Below are 12,406 nucleotides of genomic sequence, written 5' to 3' on the forward strand. Positions count from 1 at the left end.
ATTCTGCCTTCCAGCCTTTTAGGTCCTTCCTCATTCATGACAAATCCTTTCCCTTCTTGGCCTTAATGCATAGCTCTTCCTTGATGGGGAACACTCCCCCACCAACTCCCAAATTCATCTGTCTCATTTTGCCTCGTTTTTGCTGATCCTATTGGTCTTGGTTTAAATATTGATCTTTCTAGAAGCTGTCACTTGCCTGGCCTAGTGTTTGGTAAGTGGTCCCCTCTGTACCTACCTTAGCTTGGCTGTTACTACACTTCATTGTAATCACCTATTTGCTACTTGTTTTCCCCACTGGGATACCCTGTTCACTACTACCTCCAGTGGTGTGTTAGAGTCAACTTGTACTGACTCCTAAGAGACAATTGTTACATCTTTTCCCAATTCTGTGTTCAGTGACATCATGGCAGTAGCTTGAAATTGGCCACAGTAGGAGTTCTTATGCCACAGAAATTAACAAATGCTACAAATCAAATTGATTGGTTGGAAGCCAGCTAAACATTTACGAGTCACTATATCTCTAGCCTCTTCAATACTTGGCCTGTAATAGACATTCAGTTAATTTTGTTTGGTTGAATGAATGAATGATAGGTTTCCATTTAACCCCAGGTCATCCCCCATCACATAAGCCTTTGCCTCTCCACATTCCCATATGTCAGCTCAAGTGCTGACACTCCTTGGAAACAGAACAAGGCTCCAGTTTCTGAAGACTGGACTTCCAGCTTCTTTACCCTGCTTTGGGGAGCATCTGGGGCCTGCCCACAGGACCTCCCTCAGCTTTGCTGTAGCAGAAGTAGGATGGCCTTTAAGTCAGGCGTTTGCCTGTGCTGCATGCCACATTTCCCTTAGGATGGCGGGGAAGAAGTGCAGCCAAGCAGCCAGCCTTCCCTGAGTTCAACTTTGACTTCCCCACTTACTGGCTGCACAACCTTGGGCAAATCACTTAACCTCTTAGAGCTTCATTTCTTCATTATATAATGACCATTAACACTGGTACCCAGTTGATAGGGTTTTCATAAGGATCAAAGTGATTATTTGTGTAAAGGAGCAGCAGATGGCATGCACTCGGTAAATGTCAGCTGGTATCACTATGGCCATCTCTCAATGAGAGGTCTGTAATCAATTGACAGCATAGAAGAACTACACTCCAGGTAGCTCTCAGATACTATAACCTCAACTTCACGGGATATTCTTGAATGTCCCAGGGCTCAGTTCTTGAATCTCTCCTACTTTTCCTTTTTATTCTCTCTCTAGCATTTTCATCCAAATACATGGCGTAATACGTTCTGTATGCTGACTCCCAAATGCATACCTGCAATCCAGAACTCTCCCCTGATTTCCAGACCCATGTGTCCACCTGCACACAGGACATCTCACAGAGGTCTCAAATTAACAGGTCCCCGAGCTCCTCCTGCTGACCGTAAACCTGCTTCCTTGTCTGTGTTCATGGTGGCACCATCCTCCTCCAGCCCGCTCAGGTTAGAAACCCTGATGTTGTCCGTGACTCCTCCCTTTACAGCAGGTCCTTGCAGCGAACACTGAGAAAACATCCGTGGTTCTATGCCCGTCACCAGCCACGCTGCTGCCTCAGTCCGGCCCCCTTCTGCTCCTGCCTTGGTTACTGTAGCAGTCTCCACGCTGGCCTGCCTGCTGCCCCGCCTGCCCCGTCCCCCCTTCAGTCTGCCCTCAAGACAGAAACCAAGTGACCGTGTTAACGCCGAATCATCTCACTCCACTTTCCAGCTGTTGGCTGGCCTTCATCTTACTCGTCTGTCTCTACCACAACGTATGAGGCTTCCTGTGGTCTCCCCCGTGTCCTCTAACCTCATTGCCCACCCCTTCGGTCATTCCATTCCAGCCAAGTGGCCTCCTGTCTGCGCTTAGAACATGCCAGGGTCTGTGCAGGTCCAGGAGGGCTCACACCAAGACATCTCATTGGTTAGCCTCCTCACTTAACACAAGCCTTTACTCCAGAGTCGTTTCTCCTGAAGACTTCTTTGGCCAACCTATGTGAACTGAACCCAACCCCTCGACCTTCCATAGCCCCCTTTCCTGCTTTATTTCTCCTTGGCACTTGTCATCATACAACATAGTGTATACTATGTTGAGCCTATTGACTTTGATGCCTGTCTCTTTTATGCCAATGTAAGTTCCTGATGAGTAGATGTTTCATCCGTTTTTTTTTTCTTTTTGAGTGTGTGTGTGGGAGAGAGAGAGAGAGAGAGAGAGAGAATAAAGGGGAAAGAGGGATAAAGAGAGAAAATATTATGTGGATGTGGAGCCCCATGCGGGGTGCGTCCAAATGTTTCATCTGTTTTTATCCCCAGCTCTGAGAACAGTGCTTGGCACATGGTAGGTTTCAGTAAGTATTTGTTGAATGAATGATCTGTTTTCTACTTATAAAGGCCAGCTAAGAGGAACAGAATATTTCCTCCACTCCCTCAAAATAAGCTAAATTGGAAATACTATGCATCTGTCAGAATAAGAGTAGTACTTCTTATTTATGGGTCCCTCACTACTTATTTATCCACCCCTCACCTGCTGGCACTGTGCTGGGCATGGAAGGAACACACTGAGTCACAGAGAAGTTAGGAAAGGTGCTCCAGATCACATAGATAAAAGGCTGTGCCACTCACACGGTCTCCAGAATGTTCCTCTACCTGGATCTTCTATGTGAGGTTGTCAGTCTATGGTGAGAAACTGTGGAGGAAGCAACCCTGTGAGCCTCAACATTTTGACTAAAGTATGGAAGCTATTGAGAAGACCACAGGAAGACTTTGTTCTGATTTTAATATTTCCCTGCATCTGAGAATGTAGTTGGCTTCTTGACTTACGGAACACTGAGAGTTGTGTCATTAATGAGCATTCTCTTTTCTCATTTGACACTACAAAACTTAAACCTGGGTGTCTACCATGCCCTCTCCAATATAGGTCAGATTTTGGGTATGATCTTCACATTTGTTTTCTTTTGACCTGCGTATGTATCTCTAATTTCTATTTTCCTGAAGTATTTTATGATTAAGTTTCTTTTTTTTAACTTGAAGTAGATATTTAATAACTTTGCGGTTATTTCCTTTAAGTAATATTAAAAGCTGAGCTGAGGTACAAAATTAAATTGGTGCCAGGAGTGAAGTAATGGTTTATATAAAATGCTGCTGACTCTGGACTTGCTCATCCCAGCAACTTTTTAAAAATGAATTATTAAAAAAATTTTTAATTCCAATATAGTTAACATACAGTGTTGTATTAGTTTCAGGATACAATATAGTAATTCAGCAATTCTATACATTACTCGGTGCTTATCATAATAAATGTAGTCTTAATCTCCTTCACCTATTTCACCCATCCCCCCACCCACCTCCTCTGGTAACCATCAGTTTGTTCTCTATAGTTAAGAGTTTGTTTTTTGGTTTCTCTCTCTCTCTCTCTCTCTCTCTCTCTCTCTTTTTTTTTTTTGTATATTTGTTTTGTTTCTTAAATTCCACATATGAGTGAAGTCATGGTCAGTCTGACTTATTTCACTTAATATTATACTCTCTAGATCCATCAATATTGCTGCAAGTGGCAAGATTTCATTCTTTTTTATGGCTGAGTTTTATATATATACAGCACATCTTCTTTATCCATTCAACTATTAATGGACACATGGATGCTTCCATAATTTGGCTATTTTTTAAGTTTATTTATTTATTTTTGAGAGACAGAGAGACAAGTGGGGGAGAGTCGGAGAGAGGGGGAGACAGAGAATCCCAAGCAGGCTCCATGCTGTCAGAGCAGAGCCTAATGTGGGACTCAAACCCATGAAACTGTGAGATCATGACCTGACCCTAAACCAAGAGTCAAACGCTTAACTAACTGAGCCACCCAGGTGCCCCATTTTGGATCTTTTAATTAATGTTGCAATAAACATAGGGGTGCATGTATCCATTTGAATTGGTGTTTTTTTACTCTTTGGCTAAATACCTAGGTGGAATTACTAGATCATATGGCAATTCTATTTTTAATTTTTTTGATGCACCTCCATGCTGTTTTCCACAGTGGCCACACCAGTTTGCATTCCCACCAACAGTACACAAGGGTTCATTTTTTCCCCACATCTTCAGCAATACTTGTTGTTTCTTGTGCATTTTTTAAATCATTCTGACAGGTATGAGGTGGTATCTCATTGTGGTTTTGATCTGCATTTCCCTGATGATGAGTGATGCTGAGCATCTTTTCATGTGTCTGTCAGTCATCTGTGTGTCATCTTTGGAGAAATATTTGTTCATGTCTTCTCATTTTTTTAAAGTTTATTTATTTATTTTTGAGAGAGAGCACAAGCAGGGGAGGGGCAGAGATAGAGAGAGAGACACAGAATCCCAAGCAGGCTCCAGGCTCTGAGCTGTCAATGCAGAGCCCGACGTGGGGCTCTAACTCACTAACCATGAGATCATGACTTGAGCCAAAGTCAGATGCTTAACCAACTGAGCCACCCAGCTGCCCCTCTTCTTCCCATTTAAAATTTTTTTTTAACATTTTGTTTTATTTTTTGAGAGACAGAGGACGAGCAGGGTAGGGGCAGAGAGAGAGGGAGACACAGAATCCAAAGCAGGCTCCAGGCTCTGAGCTGTCAGCACAGAGTGCAATGCAGAGCTCAAACCCACAAACACAAGATCATGACCTGAGCTGATGTCGGATGGTCAACCCACTGAGCCACCCAGGCACCCCTCTTCTTCCCATTTTTTAAATAGATTATTTGGGGGTGTTTTTGGTGTTGAGTTGTATGTTCTTTATATATTTTGGATACTAACTCTTTATTAGATATGTCATTTGCAAATGTCTTCTCCCATTCAGTAAGTTATTTTTAGTTTTATTGATTGTTTCCTTTGCTGTGCAATAGCTTTTTGTTTTTGTTTTGAAATTTTTTAATGTTTATTTATTTTTGAGACAGAGAGACAGAGCATGAGTGGGGGAGGGGCAGAGAGAGGGAGACACAGAATCTGAAGCAGGTTCCAGGCTCTGAGCTGTCAGCCAAGAGCCCAACATGGGACTCAAACTCACAAACCATGAGATCATGACCTGAGCTGAAGTTGGACGCTCAACCAGCTGAGCCACCCAGGTGCTCCAGTAGCTTTTTGCTTTGATTTAATACCAGTAGTTTATTTTGCTTTTGTTTCCCTTGCCTCAGGAGACATATCTAGAAAAATGTTGCTACAGTAGATGTCAGAGAAATTACTGCATGTGTTTTCTTCTAGGATATTTATGGCTTCAGGTCTCACACTTAGGTCTTTAATCCATTTTGAATTTATTTTTGTGTATGGTATAAGAAAGTGGTCCAGTTTCAGTCTTTTGCATCTAGATGTACAGTTTTTCCAACTCCATTTGTTGAAGAGATGGTCTTTTTTCCCATTGCACATTCTTGCCTTCTTTGTCAAGGATTAGTTGACCATACAATTCTGGGTTTATTTCTGGCCTGTCTATTCTGTTTTGTGCCAGTACCATACTGTTTTGATTACTACAGCTTTCTAGTATATCTTGGAATCTGGGTTGTGATAACTCCAGTTTTCTTTTTCTTTTTCAAGATTACTTTGGCGATTTGCGGTCTTTCATGGCTCCATGCAAATTTTAGGATTATTTGTTCTAGTTTTGAAAAAAATGCTGTCAGTATTTTGATAGAGATTGCATTAAATATGTAGATTGCTTTGGGTAGTATTGACATTTTAGCAATATTGGTTCTCCAAATTCATGAGCATGGAATATCTTTACATTTGTTTCTGTCATCCTCAATTTCTTTCATTAGTGTTTTATAGTTTTCAGAGTACAGGACTTCCATCTCATTGGTAAAATTCATACCTAGGTATTTTATTTTGTGGGGTACAATTGTAAATGGGATTGTTTTCTGAATTTCTCTTTCTGCTGCTTCACTATTAGTGTATAGAAATGCAACATATTTCTATGTATTGATTTTGCATCCTGTGACCTTTATTGTAAGCTTCTTTGAACTCTTTTGGGAATAGGGCAGGGTGTGAATAGGTACATGTCCTGTCCATGCATTCGTGACTTGTGTGGATAACTCTACTAATCATCATTTAGGAAGTAGAAGCACAGTTGGAGGAAGTGAAGAAGAAATCAGAAAATGAAATCAAGCAGCTGGAAGAAGAGAAAGCAGCCCTAAATGTGAAGCTCCAGAATTCTCTGCTCGAGGTAAATCCTGAATTAATGCAGTGCTTGGGAGTGATGGTTCTGGGTGGGAGTCTTGGTTAACTGAGATGCCAGGAATCTCAGAAAACTGGCCCAACTTCTGTACGTTCAGCATCCTCAGCAGAAAGGAAAGGACTTCATCCTGACAAGAAATATGTCTCAGGAGGCATAAATTTAGCTGCAAGTAACAGAGAGCCTGATTTATGGAAGCTTAACAAAGAGGCGTTTAATGTCTCACATAAAAGAAGGAGGCAGGAGGCTTCTGGGGTTGATTCTGTGGCTAAATTATATCAGGCCTGGTACATCTGAGATTCCCATAGTCCTGCCTCCTCCTGGGCTCTGTCCTCACTTTCAGGAGTATTAGGTGCTTTGCCTTCATGGGCTCCTTCCTCTACTGGAAAAAATATCAAAAAGCATATTTTATGACTACATTGGTATGAAGATGAATATAGCCAAGCTGTATTTTTACCTTCTGACTTTAAAAGAAATTAAAACATTGTCGTGACCCCTAAAAGTATTGTGGGCCCTAGGCCCTGTGCCTTCTGTGTCTAATGGAGAAATTAGCTCAGATTCCCCCAGACTGGGAAAATGACTGTCACTACTTCATTGTTGAGCCCAAACTTACACCAAGAAATGGGGAGAGGCAGTGAAGACCAGGCCTGTCCACTTCATCAGGAAACCACCAGCCTCCACAGAGGGCTCCCACTGACTCTTCCTCCCACTGGTAATGTCTGCATCACGTGACCAGCCTGGGAAGCGAGAGTGGAGGCAGGGAAGGGAGAAAGGGGTAGAGAATGCCTGTAGACCAGCTGAACATCACAGTTTGCTTGGTAGGGAAGTCCACCTACCCAGACCACCCAGAAACCAAGTCAAAGTTTAAAAGACCTGTTGACCATGTTATGGTGGGGGAAGAACTCTTGGGAGGGCCTGGAAACAGGCTTCATTCTTTTTTTTTTTTTTTAATGTTTATTTATTTTGAGAGAAAGAGAGAGCATGAGCAGGGGAGGGAAAGAGAGAGAGAGGGAGAGAGAGAGAGAACCCCAAGCAGGCTCCATGGTGTCAGCACAGAGCCCCATGCGAGGCTCAATCTCACAAACTGTGAGATCGTGACCTGAGTCGAAATCAGGAGTCGGATGTTTAACTGACTGAGCCACCCAGGTGCCCCCCGGCTTTGTTCTTGAGCCTAATTAGACCCTCAAAAAATGTAAAGAGGTTTCCTTACTTCCCCTGTCCTCCTTCACACACTCCAGATGAGCCCTGAGTCCACCGTCCCCTCAGGAGCCCACGAAATTGGTTCCTCAGCCCTCATCGAGCACTACGACCTCCTAGGGGGGTTTTGAGAATATAGAAGCCGTGTGCAAAATAGTCTGGATTGTTTAAGGATACCTCTAATGGAGTTCGGTCTGGAGACATGCATGGTGAGAGAAGAAAACCTGAACTGGTGGTTATTTCTAGAAGGGAGAGGGGGTGGTGGATCAGGGAGAAGCTCAGGGGCCTGCAGCGGTGTCTGTGATGTGTTCTCCCTTCAGCTGAGTGATGAAGGGAGAAAAACACATTCGGTTTTTCTATGCCACAAGTTATCATTTTTCTAAAAGGTGAACGTGCCAAGCCTTGAACTTGATATATCAGGGGCTCTGGAGGAGAGGTCCTGGTGGGAAGTCTCTGTTCCGGAGGCTTTGGTTCCACCTCAGCCCCAGGTGGCTGCACAGCAAAGATGCCCGTTTTGCTCTCACTCCTCTCTCCCTCCCTTGGATTGGAGTTATACTGCCAATCTTTACACCGGATCTGGACTACTCTGTGCTGAAGAACTTAGGGAGGCTTCAGCCCAGTTATCCTTCTGACATGGGACCCTGGGGTCACCACCTGATGATTTCCCCGAATGCCCCTCAGGACCCCTCAAAAAATGACAAGAGTGAGTTTCGTCAAGTGCTTCGTTTAGTTCAGGTACTACCTGAGCAGTTTCCATATATCAACTTTTAGTCCTCACAACTGCCACACAGTAGGTGCTGTTGTGATCTGTGGTTTACGGATGAGTTAACTGAGGCACAGAGATGGTAAGTCACTTCCTCAAAGTCACACAGGTAATGAGTAGTGGGTCTCAGATTCCAACCCAGGTTATGCGGCTCTGAAGACCCCACTCTTAACCGTTATGCTAACACTATGTGCAGCACAGTATGCCGTGTCTCTGATGCCCCAGGATCACTCAGGACATGAGTATCTGCAGATGGCTGGTGTGACCCAGAGGCTGACCTTGACAAAGTGCCTGCCCGTCACCCTCCATTCCTTCCACAGCCTTGGTGGCGACATCATCTATTCACCCGCTTACCAAAGCGAGAAATGGAAGCGTCAGCCCTGACCTCCTCCTCTCCTGCTCCTCTGTCCTCACCTACAGTCCCTGCCCTGCCCACCCTCACATCCACTCAGCTGTCAAGTCCTGTGTGTCCTACCACTGAAGGCTCTCAGTCCCCCTCCCCTGTCTTTATCAGCCCCCCAGGATGGCTCACCTAGGCTCTGTTTTTCTTTACCTCTTATAGACATTGTGTGAACAAGTGCATAGAACTCATTTGAGTATTTCATAAGCCTTAGCAAGATGTAGTGTAAGTAGTTGCATAATCTTCTTCTTCTTCTGTGATGTTGCCTGGAGTCTTGAAAGTCTTGGCCTGTATCTCCCTGCCTCTACCTTCTCCCTAGGCTGGCTAATTCCAGAACTAGCATTCTAAACCCCAGATATGCTCAAGGCCCCACTCCTCCTTCTCCCAAATCTTTTAATCGCCATGTTTTTCATAATTTGGGCCTAACCTAACTCTCCACCACTACCCCCCAGGACTCTGTTTTCTCCCATCCATTCCTTCATGCTGAGCCCCTGACATGGAACTTTCCTCCAATTCTCACACACATCCTACCTTCCCTCTGCCATTGTACCTACTATTCCTACCACCTGGAATGTCCTTTCTCACCCCGGCCGCGGATGGACTCCTATTCATCCTTCAGTGCCCATAAAGCTGCCCTGGACTCCCCTCGGCAGAGTTTATTGCTGTAAATTCTCTGCAGTAGTATGTGTCTCACAGTAATTGTTGTGAGGGTTAGAGGAGTTTATACTGTCAAATGCTTAGGTCTGTTCCTGGCACAGAGCAAACTCAGCATCAAAGGTACTATTATTAGTTTGTCCTCTGAATGTTGCTGTGATTATAAACGTGTATCTGCCTCCTCCATAAGATGACAACTCCTAGAAAGCATGGGCTATATTTTATTCTCTTACCATCTTGCTCTCACTCTGTCCCTCTCCCTTATCTCCTCATACCTGGCATGATGCCTGAGGAGCACTAGCTTTCCTACAAAGATTTGTTAGCAACATCTGAGTTTCCTGTATGGTTCTAGGCCTTGTTCTTCCCAAAGTCTAGAGCAGAGAAGCCAGTCTGTTTAATTGAGACTCTACAGTTAATTGGTTAATAATAATCATCATAATTAAGGCTCTACAATTTAATAGCACCTTCTGCCACTGTTTCATTTTATTGGTATAATTCTTTTTTTTAATATTTGTTTTGAGAGAAAGAGCAGGGGACGGGGAGAGAGGAAAGAGAGAATCCCAAGCAGGCTCTGTGCTGTCAGCACAGAGCCCGACATGGGGATTGATCTCACGAACAGTAAGATGACCTGAGCCGAATTCAAGAGTTGGCCGCTTAACCAACTGAGCCTCCCAGGCACCCCTTATTGGTATAATTCTTAAATACTGTTCCTTTTCTTTACCAACTAACTTTTTAAAAAAAGAAATAGAGTGACCTTCCAGGAATGGTATGAAAGCCAGTGAAAACCACCCTGCAGCTCTAGTATAGGTGTATTTATATAAATAATTTAAAAGGAAGTATAGGCTCATCTATTCCAGGAAGACGAAGCAACTTGCCAATTAGAAATGCCCTTTCCAGAAGCACATTTGGAATTTGTCTAATGGAGCACTGTCCCCAGAACTGATTGACCCAGGAGAATGGTTTCCCAGATTAATGACCCCATCAGGAGATGGGACTTTGTTTCCATTACCAAGCGTTTCTTTTCTTCCATTTTAGGTTTTAAGACTGGAAGAATTTATCCAACAGAATAAGGTACATCCCCGAAGAGGCAAAGAAAGGCCCCAGGAATTGGACAGCCAGCGCTGTAGTATTTTAGAGACCCAGGTAACCTCTGTTTTTTCTGCTTTAATTAAGGATATTTCTCTTCTTTCAGCACTTCATCGTCCCCAGTGACACATGCTGGCATTAAGAGGTTCTTTTATTTCCCCCCTCAGAGCTGCCAAAATGCCTGGAAAATAAAAAATCACCACAAAATCCATTTGCACAAACCGTGAAGAAAATAGAGTTCCAAGTAATTATGCATGTGGTTTGAAAAAGAACAAGGCTTGTCAGATGAAACCTTCTCTCCCTCTCTGAGAGCAGCTTGCCTGGCAGATAGAAAGGCACTCACCAAGAGCTGGCCTCCTGTTCTGCCCAGCAGGAAGCATAGTAATAATGCTGTCTGGCCACCCCCCTCCGCCTCTGTGGTATCAGTTACTCTCATACTAGCTCTTCCCCACGATGCTGCCCTTTCAGGGACTCTGCCCCAGGGCGGAAGCTGGTTCCTGTTTGTCCTCTGTCAGCTCACGATAAGCTATTTTATTTTCCTAGGGACACCATGATGAATTACCACACACTTGGTGGCTTAAGCCACAGAAATGTGTTGTCTCACAGTTTTGGAGGGGAAACATCCCAATTCAAGGTGTCAGTAGGGTTGGTTCCTTCCTGAGGCTCTGAGGGAGAATCTCCTGCATGCCTCTACCAGCTTCTGATGGCTGCTGGCAATCTGTGGCACTTGTGGTTTGCAGATGCATCACTCCAAGCTCTGCCTCTGTCATCACGTGTGTCTATGCATCTGGCTCTTCACTATGGAAGACCTTCTTCTAAGGACCTTCTTCTAAGGACACCGGTTGTTGGGTTTAGGGCCCACCCTAATGCAGTTTGACCTCATTTTAACTAACTACATCCACAAAATCTTATTTCCAAATAAGGTCACCTTAGTAGGTACTTGGGGCTAGGGCTTCAATATATCTCCCTGGGGGCACAATTTAATGCAAACCACAGGCACTCATTTAACATTTGTTGCATGATGTCAAAAACAGATAATTCCTGTGAAGTTAGTGTTTGAGCGCCCTGGCTTGGATGATCCTCTTGCTTCAGCTTTCTTATTATTAACCTTCACATCTGGAGCCATGAAAAGCCCACCACTGTAAAATTTTACTTATTACTGCCCTAAATTTTCAGTCCGCTTCATACTCCATGTGGGAAAACACATGTGAGTCTGAATCTCATTGTTTCACCCTCACCCATCTCTTATTCATCACATCCGTGTGCCTGAGTGTCTACAGAAACAGGCAGTTTCTCTTCCTCGACCTCAGACTTCCAGAGCTTGAGCCCTGATCCTGCCAACAGTCCCCTGGCTTGCCCCACTGGGATTGCTCACACTTAACCATGTATTCATCAGGGTAAAAATGAGCCTAAAATCTGGTGGATAAGGACTTGAATAACAACATTTGTATGGGACCTGGTCAGTTCTAGAGCACGGTCCCCATCTATGACTTCATTGGAGTTTTACAACAACCCTGTAATGTACTCATTTTACAGAGGAAGAAACTGAATGACAGAGCAGTTGGGTGACTTGCCCATGGTCACAGGCATCCAAGCAGCCAGGACAGAACAGAACTACTTGTCTATGGTTCTGATCCTCTACTCTTCTTGTGAAAGTATCAACACATGCCCAGACGCCTCCCAGATAAAACTGACCTCAACTCTGTCTTGGGGTTGAGAAGAGCGGCAAGGATTCCCTGTGTTTCCCTTCCTGACACCCAGAGACTGGGGGGAATCCTTGAGCAGCCCTCATTGCTCCCACATAAGCCTGTAGGAGAAAGCTGAAGGCACCTTCATCCGTAGGGCTGGTCCTTCCTGATCTGGGGCTACCCATCCTTTCTGATGATGTCTTCCTGAGAAGTAGGCAGATATTTTCATTCTCCCGCAGTTTCTCAAGAACCAGCCTCACGAGCGAGCCTTCTGTTGGAAGAACTGCTAGCCCCAGGGACAGCTGAACTTCCCGCCAGCACACTGTGCAGTTTCTCAGAAAGACTCTTCCTCAAATATTTGAATATTTCTCAGCTCCTCACACTGACTGTGGCAGGAAGATCAGATGGAGTTGGCTGGGATCCTGA

General features: G+C 44.3%; 1 protein-coding gene across 1 annotated transcript in view; it reads left to right on the forward strand.

Annotated features, from left to right (window-relative positions):
* FAM184B (family with sequence similarity 184 member B) overlaps window positions 1-12,406 on the forward strand; it is a 158,314-nt gene that overhangs the window by 100,112 nt on the left and 45,796 nt on the right. The window contains exons 6-7 of the mRNA XM_042936822.1: window positions 6,073-6,183; window positions 10,242-10,349. Of these exons, the coding sequence (XP_042792756.1) occupies window positions 6,073-6,183; window positions 10,242-10,349 (219 nt within the window). The remainder of the gene's footprint in view (window positions 1-6,072; window positions 6,184-10,241; window positions 10,350-12,406) is intronic.

The sequence above is a fragment of the Panthera leo genome, chromosome B1, assembly GCF_018350215.1.
Source record: "Panthera leo isolate Ple1 chromosome B1, P.leo_Ple1_pat1.1, whole genome shotgun sequence".
In the NCBI taxonomy this organism is placed as follows: domain Eukaryota; kingdom Metazoa; phylum Chordata; class Mammalia; order Carnivora; family Felidae; genus Panthera; species Panthera leo.